This window comes from Drosophila grimshawi, unplaced genomic scaffold, assembly GCF_018153295.1.
Source record: "Drosophila grimshawi isolate 15287-2541.00 unplaced genomic scaffold, ASM1815329v1 contig_1367, whole genome shotgun sequence".
Classification (NCBI taxonomy): Eukaryota; Metazoa; Arthropoda; class Insecta; order Diptera; family Drosophilidae; genus Drosophila; species Drosophila grimshawi.
This window is the reverse complement of record NW_025062889.1, coordinates 6,639,549-6,663,236: the sequence shown is the minus strand read 5'-3', so window position 1 is coordinate 6,663,236 and position 23,688 is coordinate 6,639,549. Positions and strand designations below refer to the sequence as shown.

Here is a 23,688-nt window from a genome sequence, read left to right as displayed (position 1 = left end):
TTTAGCTTCTTATATTGCAAAAGTTCTGCTCGAGAAACTTGCTGAATCAAAGCGAACTTGTTACAAATAAAATTCAGAAAATTAATAATTAAGTGCTTGTTTTGTCAAAGTTTCTATTCTTTCAGTTCACAACGCAACGATGTAAAAAGGTTGGGGAATGTATAAACTTTAAAATATAATTTGAATTCGTATTTTTTGCTCTTATATTTTGGTGCTTAATATAAGACTTGCAGAAAACTATTTCATTTATGTACAAAGACTTTCAAATCAAGACTTTTGCTTGTAAGAATTTATATTACATGAAGTGATAAAAGGGAAGAAATCTAAAGTTTATATTTCAGTAAGCGTTTCACTTGTATTCCTTTTTATTTTTCTTGCTTGCCAATTTAAAATTAATGCCACATTTCATCCATATCGATCTTTGCGATCAACAGAGTTGCCTCGCATGCTTACAGATTAACGCTTAATATCGATTAACAGAGTTGCTTTGCTTAACATTACATTGAGTAACAATATGGCGGTTAAATGAGTAAGCAATACTGCAATACTGTGATTTGTTCAGGGCAATCGCTGTTTGACTATGGCTTGCTCTATTTTTTAATATGGCTAAAGATATTCAATTATCTTTACAAATAAGCACCAACTACACCTTCATCAGGCATAGCCTTCAAGCTAACTCATCAATCTTAATTGACAATGGCAAATATCAAATTCAGCCAACGAAATGCAGTAAAGCGGAAACCCAAGAGTCTCAATTTCCCACATACTGGCTGTCAATGTTTTTGACAAACACAATGAACTTCGTCCAGCACAAATCTCAACTTGTTGTGCAAAATCAAAATATGGCAATAACAAAAACAGAAAGCACAGAAATCTAAAACTATGTCATTTACCATCCCATCTACATATGCTAATTCAAAGCTCACATATATCTACATATATATATATATATATTATACGTATATTTGTATATGTCTATATATATATGTGTAAGTCAGTCAGGCGTCACATATGATTATAACAAATTCGTTTATTCTGCTGTCCCTGGGGAAAATCATCTGAATATACAACTTGATAGATGGCCGTCGCCAGTGTTGACACTTCCGTGTAAAAACGCAAGCGTGTGTGTGTATGTGTGTGTGTTTTGGCGTGTGCGTTTCCGTCTTATAAATACTTTTGTCGGACTTGCAAATCAGAATGTGCAAATTTTGGTTATGTTCGTCGCAATTGTGGTATTTACGCGGTTTTCACATAGTTTTAGACTAAATAAAAAATAATAGTAATAATGACATCATTTAACTACTGAATAATACATGAAATTATGTTATTATTATGGAGCTGCAGGCAGGTTAGATCTAGTAGCCTTAGCTCTTCCATCAATCCTAATTCCAGCACGAATACGAGAATATTTGTCCCTGTGATACCATATTTTCATCTGTATAAAGCGACGCAATCTGCTATGATGAGCTTTAAGGATTATTTTTCAGTATCACAAAACTTGACAAAGTTCGCTACAGACAGTACCTAGTTTAGATTTAAATTTAGAATCAATTGTAAAAATTGTCCATATTTACTTTTCAGCCATTCTTGTTAACTATAATTGATAATAAACGGTTTTATTATTCAATCGATTTGCCTTTAAGCATGACACATTTAAATATTAGTTTCTCTGCCTTGAGGCTTTGACTTGTTAATAAAATATTTGCTTAGGCATGGACAAGCTATCATCAGGCAAAAACGATTTGCAAATTAAACTTGAGGCATTCCATTCGTTTTCCACTTGCTGCTTTCAAGCTGATTTTTCCTATAAATCCACTTAGCTTTTGTTAAACGCTCTAAGCTGCTTTTGTGCTCTAATCAGAACTTAAACATTTCAACGAATTCCGGGGTGGGACATGATGATGATGATGCTTGCTGCTTGAGTTGAGGTTACCCCAAGCAACAGGCCAAGTCTTGCCTTGTGTGCCATCAATTTCAATCTGCATTGCCTATTTTTAGGCAGCCTAACATGTTGACAAGCACCAGCAAATTTTTGCCTTTGCTACCTGGCTAAGAAATCATGTTCAACGCTCATGTTTGTCGGTATAAGGATCAAGCCAGAGGCCGAACTCCGATATATCAACCACTTCCCCCACAGAATGATATGAAAATTGATGAATGGTTTGCATGATTTGTCCCAGTGCAGATTAAGCCCCCATTAAACCCGGCAACTTGACTAACAACAGCAAACATAGCCCAGAAGCTACACAAGTGAAATGAAAACAAAATAGTCCAAAGACTCACATGTGCCGGAGCTGGCACAAAACCCACCTAAAAAAGGCCACCCCCTGCTAACCTGCAAAAAAGAAAATAAGGAAGAAAATATAAAGTAGAAAGTCGAAAAGAAAACCTATCAAAACAAACGATAATGTTGCTGTGGCTATGGCATTGATGATGTGTACAACGGATAGATGATAAGGATGTCGGAATGTGAATGAGCTCCAATGCCACTTTAATGAAACGCGAAGGCCTTCTGTCTGCCCTTCTCATTGCCCCCCTCCCCAATGTTTAGCCTCATGTGGATGATGTGCTGATTGCCCCGGCGGATAGCTCAAAGACATTTGGAATGAGCAATGGTCGGGGCAAACGGAAGTAAAAGCAAGTCAATTGGTCACCAAACAATAAAATCAAGCGGAAATTGACCAAAGCGAGTAGCACCTACAATGTAGTCTCGTTATAGACACATACATATGTAATACACAAGTACTCACGTATTTCGCGTATAAAATAAATTAAAGCACGTTTAAATGGGATACCAAATAGTCAAATGATCTTTGGTGGGGCAAACGGAATAGCAATCGCAGTCAGAAAGCGGTCTCTAGTCATATAGATTCCTATGAATGTATCCCTTATATAATTTAGTTAGCAAAGAGAACAATTAAGAAATTTACATATTTCGCGGCTTGAAATATTAAAGAACTGACTACGACTACGAGATACCCTGTACTCAGCTATTAAATATATTCTGGTATTAACTGACAAACTTCACTTTGAAAAGCTTTGCACAAACAAATGTTGGCATGCCAGGAAGTTGTCTCTGATCTTATTGCTTTTAATTAAATAAAATTTAAATTCATTATTTTGTTGTTTTTTTTTTCAAATGCATTAAAACATAATATATTTAACATCAATTGGCTGTCACTGAAGCGCTTATATTGATTACCGTATTTGTGTGCGGACTTTTGTTCGTTTTCTTGGTTGCGGCTGCTATCAGTGACATAATTAACGATAATTAGCTCAGCAATCTGTTCAATTTGATAGTGGGGTTCATTAATTATGCAGATTCTTTTGTCAATTGCGGCTTTAATGCAATTTCATTCTATATGTGCGCGGCTTTTTTTTCCAATTTTTTTATTCTATTTTCTTTTTGTATATTTTTATATGTATATATTCTTCATTTCACAGAGTGCAAATTAGCTCATTAGCCAGGCGAACGCAATGTGTTGACTGCTTTCGAGGCTTTGAGTCAAATTAAAATGGCTAACAAAAGATGCGAGGCATTTTGGGCAATTCAATTGGCCTTCGAATGGAATTGGCAGTGTCATTCGTCTTCGTTTCATTATGTTTAACGTACTTGTAATCCTACACCGAACTTAGATCCCATCCCGTAAGGTGCCCCACGCCCCCCGCCAACCAGCAAGGATGGAACGTCGCCATTTTGTTTTCACTTTGAATGGTTGCCCGCCCAGGCAGCAGTTGTTAACGCAGCTGTTGTTGGTTGTTGGTGTTGCTTTTGGTGCTGTTGTTGTTGTTGTTGTTGGCGGCATTTGTATTGACAAATTTATTTATTAACATTCAAGTTCATTAAACCTTAATATTTGGTCCGGCTGCTACTCCATGGCTTTCACACGCTCCGCTGAGTTTTCCAACAGCAGCAACCAGCCTTCCTCCCCACGCCTCCTGCCGCAACTTCCTTGCCCCATATAATTCGCATGCCGCATAAATCACTTCGGCTCTTGATTCTGACCGCCGCCATTTTGTTTGCACCTCTCCCGTCGCACCCCACGCACCGTCCCCACTATCTTTCAGATTGTCGTTGCGTGGCACCAACAAAAAAAATGTCTGTGGAAAGAAGTAGTTTTAAAGCTCTTCAAATTCTTTTATTTGCCACAGCGCAAACACAGCAGCGACTACAACAACAACGATTACAACAACAACGATAGAAAGATAGAAAGAATACCAATATATATAAAGTCTTACATATATGGCAACTTTCCAACTAATCCAAAAAGATTTGTTGCATAAAGCTGTGTGCTTTTCTTCTACAGCAGTAAAATATTGATTTAGTTGCGTGTGGAATGCAGAAAATGTACATACATATAAAAAAAAATATGGTTTTTGTTTAACTTACGCTCAATTACTTTAAAACACACAAAAAAAACGTTAAGCATAAAAAAAACGTATTAAATTAAAAAAAAAATAATAAACATATAACTTGCCTTAAAGCTTATTTGGAAACAAAAATTTGATTCCATATAAAGTTTATCATAGTCAATAAATAAGAACTTGAAATTGAAATTGAAAGTATATCTTAAAATTGTATTGTAAAATTACTTTTTTCGCTTCTGCCAAGCGTCTTCCAAACGTCGGCGCATGATTTTTATCAAGGCAATTACTATTATTTATTAACTTATGATGAGCTAAAGGATTCTTTTAAAGAAATCATGAGTTTCCCTATCATATCCACCAGCATGTCCAGAGTGTGCTCAATGAGAGACCCAAAGTGAAAAGAGTCTTTTGAGGCAAAGTGTACAAATAAATGTTGGTCTGGCTGTATTTAAATTTGTATATTAAATTTACATAATTTGGTATAAGCAGACTACTGCTCTCCAGAGAATAATAATGAGAATGACTGCCCAAATATTTATTTATATTTACACATAACAATTTGATCAGTAACTAAATCGGTAATAAAAAATGGCTGTGTACAACAATGTTTCATATTTATTTTTTTTATTTATTTTTTGTAGCCATAAATTATCGAATGGTGTTGTTAATATATATTATCAGATACGCAAACCATAAACCAAAAACGTAAAAAAAATTACATATTTCTCAACCCACTCAATAAGTGCAACAAATTGGGGGTAAAATAATCAATTCCATTGGTTGCCTTTTTTATGCTTTCATTATGTTTGTTAAACTCAGAATATTTACTTATTTCATATATATATATATATATATATATATAGGTATTTTTTATATTTTTTTTATTTTTTACAACTTTTGCTTCCGTGGCAGGTTTGCGTTTCTTTTGTCAATATTTGCCTGCGCATGTAAAAAAGGCAGCTGGCACTTTGTGGGTGAAAATTGTGGCTTAAAGCGCCAAAGCCTCAGTGGAAACACGCACCAATTTTGGCAAGCTGCTGCTTTCTGGCTGTTTGTCTGCCAGTCTGCCTGCCTGTTGACGTTGATCGATGAATTTGGCTTTAAAGTTTGTTGGGCGTGTTGAAGTGTGAAAACTTATTGCCTGATTATTTATTGAATTTGCACGCATCGATTCAGCCTAATGGAATTTGTAACTACACTCACTCAACCACACTTAATGGGATCCTAATTGCTAAAATAAGTTTTTGTGGTTGCATCATTTCACATTTTCCACACAATCCAATTATATATTTTGGCACATGCCTCACAAATTAATTGCAACTATTTGGTTTGTGTTCTGTGTGCTCTGAAATATTTCAAATATGTTTACTTCAATTAAATTCGGGCTATGAGTAGTTATTGTAAAAACTTTGTTAGCCCATCAATTTGTTAACAATATTAGTTTGTCAGGAATGTGTGTAACCCTATGGAGATGTCCTGATTTGACATCAAACAGCTGTCTGCAACTAATTCAATTGCATCAATATAATAGCCGAGAGCATAATTATGCATTTGGTGTCCAGCGCAAGTTGAAAATTCCACACAAGTAGTATTTGCTTGTCATTTACACCAACATTATTAATTATACTTCCATTGCAATTTAGCACATATTTAGGCATTTTCAGCCCACACGAATTCAAGTGTAATTTATATTTAATTCAATAAAATAGGTTTTGTTAGTCATAAATGAAAATCGATTAGACAAATGTTCGCTAAGCGCATTAAATACCCCTTAAACAATTAAACAAATGGCATATACTACATATTACTGTCAAGTTTTATATTGTGCAAATAATCGACTTGTCTGCTGGGCATCTTTCACTCGATCATTTCTGTTAATTTTTCCTACATTGGCATAATAACAAATAATACGATTTCTGTTTTATGATTTGCCACAGGCATTTTGCATAGTTTTGATTTTGATTATTTCCTAATCATTACCAACGATTGACACTTTTCATTGTAATTGAGCTGAAAATCATTTCATTTGAATGGTAAATATTAAAATGCATGAAATGAATATGAAAATTAATTAGTATAATTTGTATAATTATGGGACACATCTTAAAATATTTAATAATGAATTGTGAACGAAATACAATTGGATTTAAATTTAAGCCAGTTAGTTTAGAATATTACTGCCAGCCTGTGGGAAAATATACAATATTAAAATAAATCGCCATGTGTCCCCGAGTACAGCTATCATTGTATACAAATACAGTTTCTCTTGTGACATTAGGTTATTTAGTTTGTTTCTTTGACGCTTGCCCCCAGTTGCTGATGCTCTTACACAAGGTTTATCATTAATTAAAAGACAACTTAGAGTTGTGCGTTGCCAGTGGTTGCCAGTTTATTTGTCAAAGGAACTATCTCCATGGCATCATCAATTAGTGCTTGTGCCCATCCCTTTTAATTCCATTCAATGCTATTCCGCATGCTGCAGTTGCAGCTGCAGATACGGCACTTTTTCAAACCAAGCCGAAACTCAGCATTCCAAAATAATGTAGAATTTCTCTAAACAAATATCAGAATGAAAAAAGCTGTTCCTAAAATCAAAAATTTGCAAAATATATTAATAATGATTTCGGTCTATGATTTCTTGCCACTGAATAAGTATGGAATTATTTGATCTAACAGCTGTAAGCAACTGAAGTTTACTGCCAAATTTTTTTACATTGTCCCAAATAAAGGTTTGTGTATTGACTAGCAAAAGCTTACTAGCTGCCTGCTGTGGAACTTATGTTAGAACTGGTTTAAATTTATCGGCATTAATTAAATTAAAACTGCAATTAAATTATTAAGCACTCGTTAGATCTATCAACTCTTGAGATCAAAGACTATAATTAATTCATTAAAGCTTATATTCAATTTAGGCGGCTCCTTGTGCGGTCATTTCTATATGAAGATATATTGATGGTGTTCAATGTGTCATAAAATCAACATGGTCGAATGATTTGCATACACTAATAATTACAAATCGAATGATAACACTATTTTGGCGGGCTTGCTGTGGAATATTTTGCTTAAATCAACATTTGCAAGCTGACACACCTACAACAATAATAACTAAACGCTTTGTTATGATTTCTCGGAATATTACATTTCTGCTTCAATTGGCATTTTAGCGCGTGCAACAAATTAATTAATGCTACATAGGCAGCAATAATAATGATAATACACAATATACGAGTATATGCTATTCATAATGCGGTTGAATGATGCGAATGAACGTTTGTTAACCTAAAATAGAACAATTTACTAATGAGAATGTAATTAAAATAGTTTGATTGCTTTTTTCACCAAATGATTGTCATTGAACAGTAACAAACCATGAGCATATTAATAATTTGAATAACATGAGATGAACTTCGTTAAGTTAGCATTTAATAACAATGCAATTTTAAAGCTTTGGCCGGGTTTTGTATTAAATACGATTTTTTTGAGAATAGCTAAAATATATAAGCTGAAAATCACAAAAAAAAAATAAAATAACTTAAAAGCCTGTAGTATCATCAAAATCGAAAAACTAAAGAATATATGAATTTAAAGCGGACGTAAAAAAAATTTAGCTCAAGCCAATTAAATTGTTTCACGTGCAGACACACTTTATAAAAAATTCACACACATATGCAATTTATGCTGTATAAAGTGGCACTGAGCTGGAAAAAAACAGCAACAAAAAAACAAAAAAAAGTCAAGCAAAACTCACACAAAATATTTATAGAAATAGCGACGACCTTCAAATGGATTTATGGCAATAAAGCCAGAGCTGTAAATTCAATGCGGGCAGTCCAATTCCAAATCACAATTCGCAAACTGTTTCAAGTGAAAGGCGTTCACGAGTTGACAGATATTAAAGAACACTGAGCTTAACCTAAACACCAAAAAAGGGGGGCAACAAGGTGGAAGGGGAACGGGAAGCGGAGATCGCAATTCATTCGATGTTTGGTTTGGATTTGGCTTTCCACATATAAGCGGATTATGTAAAACGAGGCAAACAACGTGTAAAATCGCTATACCATTTCATGAGTGCATATTGTGCGCTGGACATTTTTTCATTTTGTCACTTTGCCAGCCAGATGTAAACCACCAGCTCTCAAGCAACAATAGCAACAACCATAACAACAGCACCCACAGTAACAATAACAAGACTTCACACGCAGGCAGTATGAAAACAGATCAGCACAGAAAATTAAACCAGTTTTGATACAACTGACGCATCGGCAAATAATTGGGGAAATACCTGGAAACAGTATGCAAAATGTTGGCTTAAAGCAAAACTTAAATCGTTGACATCTTCTTTTTCTAATTCTCCCACTTCCATACGTCATTATGGCCAGTTTGTTTATTTAAGTCTAGCTGTCTAATAACTGATGCGAAAAAATTTACAAATTGTTGCGTGTATTTTTTTTGAAGAATGGGAATTTTATTCGCGTGTTTTGATTTAATTAACATATGTTACTAAGTCATTATGAATATGTCAACAAATGTGAGTTATTCGCATTCGCTTTAAGCTATAAATTGTATATTATGTGTACAATGTGATTAATTATTTTAAGCTGACATAATTTAAGCAAATGTTTGGAGTTATCAGGAAATGTTTACAACGCTGGTCTAAAAATAATTTTTCATGAATTTTGACAGAAAATTTGACAAAGAAATATTCATCAATTTCAGTTGTGGACATTTTGTAACAAAGGGAAAAATAAAAATTGATGCTTTGACAGTTTTGAGGCAAAAATTCGTTCAGTGTTGCTTGTCAATATTTGTTACTATCTATTGCTATCTAAAAAAACAATTGCTTGTCGTTTTTTTTTTTTATCAACTCGTTATTGAACTTAGTTAAGGTTGAGTAAAGAATTTCAGTCACAATTTTCGGTACAAAGTTGTTTGCTTTCATCATTATTTTGGACTAATAAGGTTTTTAAATATATATTTGATAGTTTAATAATTACATATTTAAGTCTAACGATAATATCGATAAGTGTCTCACACAAAACAATTAATGATATTGAAATGTAAGTCCCAGGTTTTAGATATAATCCAGATATCCAGTCATGCAAATTTGAGATATATTTGCGTGTTCATTAAACTTGTTTGAAATGTTTTCGACTTTTGACTGTTTTTGAACGGGTTTGATTGTGACTTGTTGTGTTGTGTCAAGTAAACCACAGGGCGTATGAGTAATCAAGTGTGAACATTATCTGAGAGTTTAGCCTTCATTGGCACCCAGATGCTCAGCAACGTGAACTGCAACCCTTGGCAACCGCAAATTGTGGTAAACATCAGCTGATTAAGTGCGGCATATTGCTGACCAAGTTCTTGAGGTGCCACGCCCCAACCACAGACCACATGGCCACCACACCTCGTCAGTCTAAAGACGGCACGATGATGCAGGTGATTGTAATAAAAAATGTTTATAATAAAACAAGCTAACTAATGCTTAAGTTGAGTTGATCAACGCTTGCAAGTACAAATCTGGGGGAGCACGATTTAAAGCGGAGGTTTCAGCAAAACCCAAAACCTGTCTCGATCTGCTCTCTGCCTTGCTGGTTGTCTGTTGCCCCTCCACTCCCCCATTCCCCCATCTTGTCGCATTCATTTCCATGTCATTTCATATTTAGAAGTTCGCCGCCTTCAGATTTCAGTTCAGTTTTAATAGCCCACGACAACGGACCACGTTTCGATACGGAGCTTCACGTCTCGGGAACCGTCGTCTATATTAATCATATCTCGAAGAGTGCTATCTTTCAGTTTACATATTGTAGTGCCATCTTATACATACAGGTAAAAAGTGTGCATTTCTACTGGATGAAATCAATTTAAATGCAAATTGTACACATACCGTATTTAAAGAAAAAATAATTCATTGCTGGTGAAGTGATTTTATGCATTGCATCAATTTGTGAAGAGAAAACATCAAGTATACGCAGTGAGTGCTCAAAAGAAAACTGCATTAATTAAGCATACACAGTTGAGAGTCCATTTAATAATAAGAAGAGAGTACTGAAAAATGTGAGCAAACAAAAGAAAAATATTAAAGCGTTGGACAGATACCAATGCTGAATATTCTACATGAATTTTTATGAATGCTGGGCATCTTTTTAAGGAATATCAAGTTTATAAGATGGGCGTGTTTCGCTTAATTCATTTCCATATCTGTAAAGCGTTGACTTTCCAGTTTTGATAACCATTGTTGTTTTGGGAGCTTGTGACGCCTTCAGTTGGTAAATTTCAATTTACATAAAGTAAAGCTTAACTTAAGTGTTCTATATAAATTCAAGATTCAAGTTTGTTAATATGTATTTGTTTATAATCTTAGCACTTGTTGTTACCGCTGGCAGCTGAATCAGAATATATGTAAAACCAATCTCATATACATAAAAGTGTTTCAATTTAAGAGCGCTTAACACAATTTACGAAAGTATTATTTAAACTGTTAGCTACTGGGAAGAAGTTGAAGACTTGGTTGGTGATTTGTTCTTTTACAAATTGTTATTATGAATGCCTTGTCTCTCTGCCCTGTCGTTTGGATAGAAAAAACAGTATTATATTACATAGATGATTGATGTGCTGTGTTTTTTTTTGTATTAAATAAAATTCATACGGTTATGGATAGTATTCAACTTTTTTCAAATTTTCCGGTGGCATTTGTCTTGGTCAAACAATTTTCCCAAAGAAATCGCAGACGCTGTAAAGCAGAAGTTTATTGATGTAAAGGGAGCAGCGAGAAGACAGAGAAGGGAGCAACCATTTTAAGTTAGAAATGTGAGTTAGCGTTGTGGCAATTTTGGCCACATTGATTGCTTACTTTTTGTTTTTTTTTTTGGTTTTAGTCCCGGACTGTATTAAATTCTGTGAGAAAGACAAAGTTGCTAAGTTCAAAGTTTCGTGATGGTGTTTTAAGCGTAAAAGTACTGGTAAATAATTGCGATTAATTTAGAAATTTTGTAATCAATTTAAGTGGACAACTTTAGTTTGTTGACTCCCAAGTAGAAAAGTAAAAAATGACTGCTCTATAAATACAAAAAAGTTTGTTTACCGCCGAGACGCACAGACAAAACAGTTAAAGTGTAAACGAATAAATGAAGCAGGAAACTGAAACATTTTAAGTTCAACTTTAAATTGTTTTTGTTGTTGATTTTCTATAAATGCGGTTGAAGCAGCAGAAGGCATTTTTAAATGGGAGCAGTTTTGTGGAGTATTTAAAGCTTGATTTAAAGCTCAATAAATTGTGACTTAAGTATTGAATAAGTTTTTAGTTTAAGTTTTACGTGTTGTTGCTAACAAGTTTCAATAAATCCAATTGAATCGAAGCAGTTTTGTTGTTGAATTTGTTTCATAAGAGTAAAGTAATAAAGCTTGACTTAAATCCTGATTTAAAGCTTGACATAAAGCTTGCTTTTAAGTTTAAACTGTATTTAAGATCTAAAATATGATTTTCAAATTTGACTTAAGTACTTTATCAAGCGTATCTCTTAGTTGGTGTCATAAATTAACAGCTGATGCTGTAAGTTCTTTCTCACCAACGTTGCCCTTGGTTTTGTCTACTACTTCTAATTCTACTTCTAATTCTACTTCTACTTCTACACCTCCTTCTTCAACATGCATCCACACGCGAGTCTCATTAAAATTCTGAACGGAAACAGAAAGTGTGATTCGTTGAGCTGCGTTGCATGAATATTACGCACATACGCTGCACAAGTGCCAGGTGACTGTTGGTAGGTGAACGAGGAAACGAGGTCGCGACAAAATTGGCCTCCCAGCGTTATACTATATTGCACTGCATGATGCCTATCCTCACCCACAGAGGGGAGTTAATAGTGTCATCAGATTTGTTGCGTGCAGCATGTGCCACATGTTAATATTGCCTTCTCATATAAATTAAGTTACGAGTTTTCAACACGCAAAAATTACACCATCTTTCTCAATTGTTATTGGAATTCGTGTCACGAAAGCCAACTTGAATTCTGTGCAATTCTCATATGCAGCAAGGTAGCTGAATCGAGTGTTAACTATTTTACAAAGCAGTTATCATATTCTCGAATAGGATTAACAGGAATCAACAAGCTTGAAGAAATCCTTATTTTTAGCAAAAATCATTTCTGAAATTCAGAAAAATATAATAAAGAAGGTTAAATGTTGGTAAATGTGAAATTATAAAATACTTAACTTGAATAACAATATATGCTACAAAAGATCAAATATTAGAAGTTTGTCTACACATTTAGAAAAGCTACAAGGGAAGTTAGATCATTTTTTTCTTCTAAATTTACCCTGAAGTGAAGAATATTAAAACATTGGTTTCTAGAAATAATCTTCAGTTTTAGAAATATACTTTCAGAAGAGGTGCATTGCTCTTGGCGTTAATTTTCAAACTTTACTAAAAATATAAATATAAATAAACACTGAGCAGCATAATTGGTTAGTAATTTGTAAATTTTGTGGTTGTTTTGTTTTTGTGTTGCGACATCTGCTCCTCTCTGCTCCATCTACCCCATAATTTGCTAACTACCCCTAAAAAAAAACCACCCATTGCAATCTATGCAGCGTTTTTGCTCATTTACCATTAATAACACTTTGCAAGCATTGTGGGTTCAAGTTTTTTGCAGTTTACACAATTTCAACATATGGCTAGGTGCTTGTAGCCATTTACTAACATTATTTTATACATTATCTATATCGTAAAGTCCATTTTGTTGATATTCTCACGCTCAGCAATGCAATCAATTTAGAGTTGTGGCCTGTGCTTTGCATATTTAACGCCAATTATAATATTGTTCGATTCCTGATTTTCAGCTTGTTAGCTGATTAGCCATTCAAATATTTTAGATTGCATTTAGCTATAGGTTGAACCCTACCTATTATGAGAAGGGATTCAGTCGTTGTTATTCGTTTGCATTGCAATTCGGAAAACAATACAAAAAGTCATGGCCATTGGCAATAAAGTCGTTTAATTGCTTGCTTGAATGCTAAACAATAGGGTGCAAAAATCAATAGGAGAAAAATTGATGTGGGAAAGGGGGATTTGAAATGTTGGCAAAGGTCAGGTCAGCTTGGGTGTAAAGTGAAAGGGAAAATGTATAATTAAGCAGCGAAATCTACAATTGGATTCTACAATATGCGGAATAGTTATTATATTGACTAATTATCTGGGTTTATATTCGGCATTTTTACAATAATTTTTCATTTATTATTCAAATGTGAAATGTAAATTATGCATGTCTGATTTATTAATAATAATTTTATTTTATATGCAGATTGGATTTTGAAGCCAGATATAGAACAAATTATTTTATAGAGTCGGACAATTTGGGTTAGCCTCTACTGTAAATAAATTACGCCTTGTCAGCTTCATTTATTTTACCCAGACACAAAATAGAAACAATGAGAAGGAAATTATGGCAATCCTTTTGCAGTTAAATATTGCAATGCACTCGCTTACTTACTTAGCCAGTTAGTTATTTAGCGAAAGGGGAATCGAGCAGAAAGCAGAGCACCACAGAAGCGACATAAAGAGCACCAAAACGGAAGTACTCCACAAATAAAAAATTAAAAACTACTACCGGGCACTCTAGCAAATGCAAAAACACTATTGAGACTAACGCGCTGCTGTGCATATACATATATATACATATGTGCATGTGTGCAAAAGTACATTTGTATGTGGGCTGCCACAAGGCACACTTCCTCCCATTCTAATCCCCATTTCCCCAACTGGAAACCCTGTTTAAGCACCTCGCGAAAAGAATTGTGCAGACGACAAAATGCAACTGAGCAAATATTTGTATAAGCAAATGCACTTGTGTGAAATGTTGTGGCTTAAGCTGTTTATACAGCGGCATTCTGAAGTATTTTATTATTTTAATTACCACACAGCTGCCAAGCATCAAGTGCGCTCCGCCTCCGCTGAAAAACTAATTCATAAACGCTTAATCAGTGTATTAACGCCTTACAGCTCATGCTCTTGCCCATTTAAAATTGCAAAACTAATAAAGATGTAATATAAATTCTCGTATACCCAGCACATATACATTTTATACAAGTTTCAACGATAGTTGCCTCCGTTTCGTGAATATCAATACATTTAGATTTCCATTAGCAATAAATGCCACAGAACGTATTCATATTGAGCTGTGACTTAGTTTTCATTTTTCTTTCCCTTCAGTACCTTTTAAAAGTAGAATTAACACCTGAATGTAGTGCTTAGTCGACTACGGCATTCGTACTTTATTTCTTTATTTCTTTTCCTGGCAAGAATGCAAACAGTTCTTGTGTTGTCCACATGAACAAGTGATTAATTGGCCATCGCAATCAATATTGGTGTGCACTTCTAGCCCAATCTAGTTTCGCATCAGAGAGAACGTTTCATTTTGGTTTGGAAATTGCATTTGGAACTTTATCGTTTGCACCTGCTTCGAAATGTTGAACATTATAAATATCAACTGCAGTTGCATCAGATGGCATTTGATTTCCAATTTCGTGTGCAGTTCCGTTTCCGGATGCCGGTTGGCTTGTTGTGCATTTCTAACCCCAGTATTTTAATCTTTCTTTCACTTTGTTGCCAGTTGCCATGTTCCTGCTAAAACGTGACAAATTAGTTGTGGGAGCATAAAGGCACTCAACGCACCGCACTCAACTCGGAAGTGCGGCATACTTTGTTGCAGCCACCTCTGTGTGTAGAATTTCATTTTTACCTATGCCAGTGCCAAACTTTACAATTTGTAAGCTGCAAAATAATATTTTTTACAAAGGAGAACAGAAAAATTGTACTGGATCGATATTAGAGAGGCTGTGTAACTAAATTGAAAATATTATTAAAATATGAAACTGTTCTGCAGAGAATATTTGAGACAAGGCAAAGGCATTGTAAGATATTAAATAACACGAACAGTGCTTTACAAAGGGTAATAATTCGTGAATGAAGTTGATAGAAAAAGAAATGAATTTCATACAACAAATAAAAAAATAATTAAACGAGGTAATAGTCAATACTGGGATGTGTTATACGTTTAATAAAAAAGTAGCCTACTGTAGTGCAATAACGAAGCAATATAATGCTAATTTGTTGATCTATTAAAATAATATAACCTGTTTAAATAAAACAAAAAAAAAATTAATAAATTAGTGGTGCGACTTGAGAAAAAATTCAGTAACTCTGCTTGAGTTATGTAATTAATATTATAAATAATAAATTAATTTAAATAGTTACCTTGTTTAGATGAATGTATCTTGCGTCTAAGTAGAGTTATCTGTTATCAGTTTTGATAACGCAAAGTCGGCAAACTGTTGAACCGAAGCTGTTAAATTCTCTTAAACTGTTAACGTATTTAACATGCTGTGAGAGCAAGGGAAATTTTAACAGCTCGCTTGTACAGCTGTTGAGTTAACAGCGACAGCACATGTTAAGGCAGTAACTGAGAGCAGGCAACAACAATATTGAAATTAAAGTAAAATGTCGCATATTAAATTACAAGCAGAATCGCTTTGATTGAAAGACATAATAAATAAGTAGTATTTTGGCAATGCATGATCTTATCATTGGTATTATTCTCATTTTTATTTTTATTGGCACTCGAATTCCGCTAAAGCAACGAAAAACGTTTACGTTTACTTTTACGTTGGCATTTGCATCACATTTGGTATTTATTTTTTTTATTTTATTTTTTTTTTTTTTTTTTTTGGTTATGGCCAAATTCCGCAAAAGTTTGACGGGCCTATAAAAACCGACTGTGTGTTAAGTAACTTGGCTTGTCACACGCAAGGGGTTTGGTGATAAACATAAAAATCGTTATATAGGCTCTGATGACATTATAAATTTATGATTGACTGGGCTGAGACGACACTGAAACATGGCCTTTAACTCCAAACGAAATCACAGCATTGATTTCCAGGCGAGATGACAGCATCTTCAAGTGTTTCCATAAAATTGTCACATGTCCTTGGCTGCCGCCAATTTGCAGCACTCACTTTTGGGACGGCATGGCTCATTAGGAAACGGCAAAAAAAAAAACATAAGCTAAATTATCGCATACTCAGAGCAACAATAAAAGTTCCAGCCAGAGCACTCATAAGCATGTAAAATACTTCTGCTACTCGACTCATTGCTGGGCTAGCACAGTGGGGCAAAAATATGAGAGATACGTATCTGAGAAGACTTCACGTGTTTTATAAATTGTCCCTCATTAAATACATTTGTGTTCTTGCACTCCAGCTGTAAGAAACTACACTTGGCCTTATTGCATTGCTTTGAATAGTGAAATAAGGGCACATATTTTATGGAGTGTCAAATATTTTTTGGTCTCATCTGAGTCGAAAGAGAGCAAAGCTGCAGCAGATTTATGCCTGAGTCCTGATGTGCCGGCATTAATTGCATTAATTTTTCTTAAGCGTCTACCGAAAACCTCTTTTTTGTAGCCTTGATTTTTGCTTAACTTTGTAGTCAACTTTTTTGGGTAGCCTTCTTTATGCCATTGTTACAATGTTACGGGAACGAGACAGCTGCGAAAGAGTTCCAGGTGGGAAGAAGGGTGCCTTGGATGGGGCGTCTCATGGCTCCCTGCCTGGTTAGCACACAAAGTAAGCTTTCATGGCAAGATACATTTTATTTTCTTCAGCTTTTGTATTTTTTGCTTTCCATCTTTTTGAACAATGCACACAAAAGTGTGAAGCAAATATTAAAGCAAATGTCGAACAATCATTGTGATTGCAAAACCAAACTAAAGTTCACACACTTTGACACACACACATATTTCGAATAGTGTTAGCTATTTTTGGGTGCTACTCAAATTTGATGGCCGCTAATCAGTTGATCAAGCAAACTGATTTGATGATGTATTCGACTCATTTGTATTTGTGTTTGGCTTGTGCATGAGTGACTGAGTATTAAGCGAGCATAAACAAACATATAATAGGCATGACAGATCTAAAGTTAATTACGGGCATTATTGTTTCTCAACTCGACATGTGCTACTAAGTACCAACTTATCGGCATAATTACCGCCTTTTGCCAGCCTTTAATTTGTATTTTCCCGGCCTGTGCCATAAGTCAAAGTATACATACATAGATATATATATATATATATAAATATATTGTTGTGTTGTTTTTGCGCTAAGTTGGACAGTGATTGATTAGCTGGCAGGTCAGCAGCTGTTTTTTTTCCTCGAATAGGATGTAATTCTGCTCGGCTCAAGGAATCGAATGGGTAATCAAAACTGACTTTTATGCAACTCGCAATCAGAAGTGCATGAAATTGTCTAAAGTGCACAGCATGAAATGCAAACTGAAGCTCAAGCTGCTTCCTGTTTATCTCATATAAACGATATCCTTTGGATTCAACAGCAGAATGCGAGTGCCGCCCCCAAAAGAAAAGTTTGTCATGTTGGTGGCAATAATTTAATAAAATTACTTTGGGGCGCCACATAAAAAGCAAACATAAAGCAAATACCCAAAAATTATTGTTATCGGGCTCTGGCACACTCACATACAGTTTGACTCACTGGCTGGACGGCATTTTATGGCAGCCACAAGGCTCAATCTGGTTGCCAGTTGCCAACTTTCATTGTTTTATGCAGCAGCATTTTGGGCTTATACAGAGCGAGAGAGCGAGAGAGAGAGAGAGAGGGGTGGCGAGAAATTGCTGTCATATTTGTCTCCATTTTGTGATTAAGCCTGATTTTCATTTAGATGATGGACAAGATGCCCAACCAGCTTGTTGAACCCCCACTCCGCTCACACCAACCAGTCCCTGGTATATTATATGTCTGCCTCGCGTGAGCTGTCAACAAACCATAAAAAGTTTTATTTATTTTAATGGTGTCTCGTGGCTTCAATTTTGCCAGCCAATTCTATACAGATGGTTGTACTTGTGTGTGTGCGTGTGTGTTCAGTGAGTGCTGAGTGTGCTGAGTGAATTTATACTTTCAATTCATATTACGCTTAGCATGCTGCTCTGCCGCTGATAACGCTGCAGCTTACATCTTAAACACGAGTAGTCAATTTGTAAGGAGTTTGCAACAGTATTCACGAGTTCCTCATATTGGGATCAATTTTGTCAAAGTTATGGCAGTGGATGTTCTAAGCTCTATGTTAAGTTTTCAATTTTATACGCTAAACCCATGAAAAATTGGAAACTTGTTAATGTTTCTGTGGTCTTCAATATATTTTTTGACCTTGAATCTGATCACCAGATTCAAATGTATACAAATTATGAAAAATCGCAGGCGTTTGAAGATCTGATCTTTTTTCACGAAGGCAGAAAACTATTTTTATATACAATTTTTACATGGGACATACATATAAAATAAAAGGGATTTATTTGCCACCTGTTTGCCGCTGTTATTAATAAATATTCAAACTGATAATTAATGTTGTTTAAAATGCTTTTACTTGCGACGTATTTGAAATGAATGTATAAGTAATTTATCAGACGTAATGCGTGTGATTTTTAATTTATCTCTGTCTTATGCCTGTATTTGTAACGCATACGTCTGATAAAGTGCACTTTCCGATGCCAATTCGTTGCATGCTGGAACAATAGTTCAACAGTGGGTATGATTAATGTGTTCGGTTGTTAACGGCGTATTGTGCTAGGAAATGGCTCGTAAAAGTGATTTACGGATTGAGCTTGAGCCTCAGTTGATTGCCTATCAAGAGTTCTGAAATTGTTTGAGCGACTACGTGTTTTCAAATTTAAAGATTAATTCAACTTTGGTGCCAGTGCTTTCAAAAATTGAAGCAATTAATATTTGTTGCTGTCACGCCCCAAGGTATTTTGAACCAATTTCGCTTGATTATTTAACCCTCTTATCGCCGTTCCAAAAATCTTGGAAACAATTCGCTAAGTAAGCGATGGCTGCCGCCCAAAAGCAGCTCAGCTCCATGGAGGGGGCAAGTGGGGGGACGACTCTGTGAGTACATTAAATCAAAATCATTGCCACAAGTGGGTGGCGCTGGGCGGCCATACAAACATACAAACCTTTTACATTATCAAAGGTGCTAAATTTGCAGCAAAGTGTCGTTGGCATCGCGAAATCAAATGCAAACAAGTGGAGCCGAGCATTCTGCTGAGCCTTTGCCAAGCACACACTACCCATTCCTCCTTCCCCATTCAACACTCCTCCTCAGCTCCATTGCGAATTCAATATTTGTGTGTGTGTGTATGTGGGTGTGTTGTTTGGGCTTCCCTTCAGTATGTGGGCGTAGACAGGCATAAATTTACACTGAGCTTCGAGCACAACGTGCTGTGTGGCAATGCCTAAAAGATTAAAGACGGCAGTCGACTCAGCAGACATCGTCTTTGCTGCTGTGGCATGGGAAAGCCAAACACCCAGTTCCATGCCGCGCCCGAATTTATACAACTTTCCCTAAAAAAAGGGGTGGACGTAACGCCTGCAGTCAGTATTTGCCAAGTTAGAGCTGCTGGGGAACTTTTGACTTTGATATATCTCAAACCCATTTCAAATACTCTCAAATTCACGGACTAGATGGCATTTTAGTACTCATATATATATATATATATCCATCTGACTCTCGCTCGCATAATCTAGCTAAGATACTCTGCCAGTTGTGTAGGGTATGGCTATGCGAGGCGAATGTCGACAGGTGTGTTGTCTTATCTTGTTGCCAACTTTATTGAAAATGTACCTGTGTTGCTCGGATGGTTGATACAGATCGCACTCAATTGAATAAAAACATGATATTCGATTTAAAGTATCAGGCCAATCAATAAATTTAAACGGAAACCGCTGCCACAAATAATAGAAAAACAGGATATTCGGATTTAAACATACAGCGTCCTCTCGGCGCATTTTCCTTACTGAGTTTAGATAGGAAAATGTCACTTGAATGGGAATGTAAAAGCAACTAATACCACTACACTCAAAAAGAGGAAGTTATGATTGAAATCGCGTCTTGTTATCGCATGCCAGATTTATGAATTCAATTTTTGTTTGTATTTTGCTTCTGCTTTCATACATTACATTGCATAGCTTAACGATTAAAAGTTTAAATTCCTCTTTAAACACACATTTCAGTTGATCAGCAATATGGTCTATCCGAAGGACATCTCGGACGCACATCATGAGGAGCTGTCACTGGACACTGCAGCTGCTGCACCGGTCAGCATAAATGGCGATGGCAAAGGACCACAAAGTCAACGTCAGTATGAGCCCCGAGAGCGTTTCATAATTACCAAAAATGTCGTTGTCATTGGTTTGGCATTTATGATACACTTCACGGCCTTCCATGGCACATCGAATCTGCAAAGTTCGGTGAATGCGGACAAGGCTCTGGGCACAACAACACTGGCTGTCATATATGGCTCACTCATCTTGTCCAACATATTTTTACCCATGACGGTGATTAGGTGAGTAACTAAACACTTTATCTTCCACATGGGTGCAGCACAAAAAAACACCCAGTTGTTGTTGTTGACTCTATAAAATGCGTGAATAATTACACACCAGTCATGTCTGCAGATGGCTTTCTATAAAATGCATAGTTTATAAATAGGGCGTTATTTAATTAATGAGAATAATGTGAGACCATAAATAGATGGATAAGGATAGTAATAGTCGGCGACAGAGCTGTTTAAACAAGTAGGACGCAATGTTATTTAAGGTTATTAATTGTGACAATATTAAAGTTTTTTTAAAGTTACTAATTTAAGAATCGATATTTTGATTCGGATTAGCTTAAAGTCTATTAAAAAGTCAAAGAACTTTTCAGTATTAGTATGCAGACACTTCAATAGCTCGTTATAATACGCCTATTAAAACTTTTGAGCAACCCAAGACGGTTGCCTTTTTTAATTTCTGATAAACATCTCATTGTCAAATAATTGCTTCCATTCGCATCGGGGAGTGTTGCCATAAATTCTTGGCGTTACCATAAATGTTTGCAATTGAGTGGCATTTTTATGGCGATTTTATGCAGATGTGACAGTCAAAAGGCAGTCAAAAGTCGACACTTAATACTTTGAGCCGATGCCCTGAAATGTTCGACTGCGAAATGTCAACAAGGAGAGACCTTTAGAGTTGGGTTTCTGTTCTCTTGCTAGGTTGCACATTCCCTTTTATCCCCCCTGGTGTTCCGCCCCTTTTTTTTTTAGGTTTTTGTTTTTGTTTTGGCTAGCTGCCAACCAGCTTGCACTGGCTGACATTTAAACAAATCGCTAATTTATAGAAAACGCTAGTAGCTTTCTCTCTCATTCCCTCTGCTGCTTTCTCTTTCTCTCTCTCGGTCAAATAAGGACAAAGTTTCGTCAGGCTTTTTCCGACCCGTTTAACTTATTCCAGGCACGCGCACTTCAAGCCGCTGGTCCTAAAATGCTGCTGCTGGCAACTTTAATCAGTTAACTCGATTTATTTAGATTTATGGCCGACCTTGCGTCATGGGCATGGGGCCAAAAAAACAAACAGCTAAGCATTAAGCTTCTACCACTTGCTCTAATCAACAGTTGGTTCGGCTGCCGTCTGACTATGGCCCTGGCCCTATTTGCCTATATGCCCTATATAGCTGCCCAGTTCTATCCGCGCTTCGAAACGCTCATTCCGGCTGCTCTGATGGTAGGCTTTGGTGGCGGACCACTCTGGTGTTCCAAATGTACATATTTGTCCACAGTTTCGGAGGCATTGACGCAGGTGCGTGGCAACAAATCGCGGAAGGATGTCAATACGGTCAAGTTCTTTGGCCTGTTCTTCATATTCTACCAAATGGCCCAGGTGTGGGGCAATCTCATCTCGTCGTCGGTGCTCACACTCAGCGCATCTACAACGCCAGCCAACGAGACACTTGAAATGGAGCCACTTGAGGCGAGCATTAGTCGAGTGGGTGAACTGTGTGGAGCTCGCTTCTGTCCAGGCATTGGCGCTGAAGTCAATCCCAATCTGGTGCCACCAGCACCCGAACAAATTCAGCTGCTCAACTCCATTTTCCTCACGTGCATGGCTGGCGCTGTCGTCATGATGATCTTTGGCGTTAGTTCCCTGAAGCGGTAAGATTAAACTAAAATTAAAGTATGCATTTGAAAAAAATATTTTTCTTCATCATATTATAAAATAGATTATGGAAATGCCATAACCTTTCAGATTTGTCAGTATAGAATCTGATTTGCATTAGGTTCCTCAAATTCTTTATGATAGTCTTATAACTACGCATTTTTTATTATTAATAGATATGGCGTCAAGCGCGGAGACACAGGCGATGGCATATCTGGCCTGAAGCTATTGACTGTTACCATTAATCTGCTGCGCAAACGTCGCCAGATTCTCATGCTGCCTATAACCATGTTTATTGGGCTCGAAGAGGCCTTTTTGGCCGTTGATTTTACACGCGTGAGTGAACTTCAAATCGTTTAAGCTGCGAGCGAAACTTGACTAAAATTCAACACTTTGAAAACTCACCACAGTCGTTTGTTGCCTGCGGTTGGGGCATATCGAAAATTGGCTTTGCTATGATTTGCTTTGGCGTTGCGAATGCGATTGCCGCGGGCATTGCTGGAGCTTTGGTGGAGCGAATTGGACGTGTCACACTAGCTGCCATTTGTGCGGTGATAAATATGTGCCTGTTGGCCTACATGTACAGCTGGGAGGCACGTGAGGGCGATTATCTCAGCTATTGCACTTTTGCCGCAATTTGGGGTATCTGCGATGGCATCTGGTTGGTTGTTGTCAATGGTAAGCGAGAATTTAGAAAGCTTTGACACCGACTTTAATTTGCTTGTCTTACAGCGTTCTATGGCATCCTGTTTCCCAACCACCTGATTGCTGCTTATAGCAACTTCCGTTTATGGGAGAGCACCGGTTCGGTTATCGGCTATGTCATCAGCTCGCAATTGTGCACTTCCACCAAACTAACGATTCTAATGGTTGTCATGATTGTTGGCTGCATCGGGTGAGTTCTTAATATTTTGAATATTAATGCATATTTTAATAGCATTGCTCTCTTTTCATAGATATGGTCTGATCGAATATCGTGTGTGGCAAAAGCAAAAGAACCTGGAGGCCATGTTGAGTGATTGAATTTCCGATTCTCTGCCATTTTAAACTTACTTGATGTGATATTGCCTGCCTACACTAAGAGCAATTAAGAACAATGTATCTAGTATTAGAAAATAGTTCATTATTTTTTATACTACCATAATGTTTCCATTTAAAAATAAAAATATAAGAATATGACGACTTCTCAACAAAAAAAAAACACTGCGTTTTCATATTTTAATGGATTTTTTTTTATTTTTTATTACAATTATTTAAATATTTGTTCAGTTTTTCATGATT

At 36.1% G+C, this 23,688-nt stretch overlaps 1 protein-coding gene across 3 annotated transcripts; it reads left to right on the top strand.

Annotated features, from left to right (window-relative positions):
- The first annotated feature begins 10,059 nt into the window (after positions 1 to 10,059).
- Positions 10,060 to 23,608, top strand: LOC6559298 (UNC93-like protein). Of its 3 annotated transcripts, none has more exons than XM_032735195.1 (7): positions 10,060 to 10,194; positions 20,443 to 20,774; positions 21,867 to 22,403; positions 22,584 to 22,743; positions 22,818 to 23,085; positions 23,140 to 23,302; positions 23,364 to 23,608. In XM_032735195.1, the coding sequence occupies exons 2-7, from the start codon at positions 20,455 to 20,457 to the stop codon at positions 23,428 to 23,430; spliced, it is 1,515 nt and encodes a 504-aa protein (XP_032591086.1). In that variant the 5' UTR covers positions 10,060 to 10,194; positions 20,443 to 20,454; the 3' UTR covers positions 23,431 to 23,608. The 3 variants fall into 3 exon arrangements, with proteins under 3 accessions (XP_032591086.1, XP_032591087.1, XP_001985939.1); XM_032735196.2 differs by having other exon boundaries at positions 10,079 to 10,187; positions 20,440 to 20,774; positions 23,364 to 23,566; XM_001985903.3 differs by lacking the exon at positions 10,060 to 10,194 and adding an exon at positions 10,296 to 10,339 and having other exon boundaries at positions 23,364 to 23,566.
- Positions 23,609 to 23,688: the final 80 nt, after the last annotated feature.

Excerpts from the sequence above, each read along its gene's own strand:
- LOC6559298 (XM_032735195.1), top strand. The coding sequence starts at position 20,455 with ATGGTCTATCCGAAGGACATCTCGGACGCACATCATGAGGAGCTGTCA. Across the intron at positions 22,404-22,583 it reads GGCGTTAGTTCCCTGAAGCG|ATATGGCGTCAAGCGCGGAG; the intron begins GTAAGATTAAAC and ends TATTATTAATAG. Across the intron at positions 22,744-22,817 it reads TGGCCGTTGATTTTACACGC|TCGTTTGTTGCCTGCGGTTG; the intron begins GTGAGTGAACTT and ends AACTCACCACAG.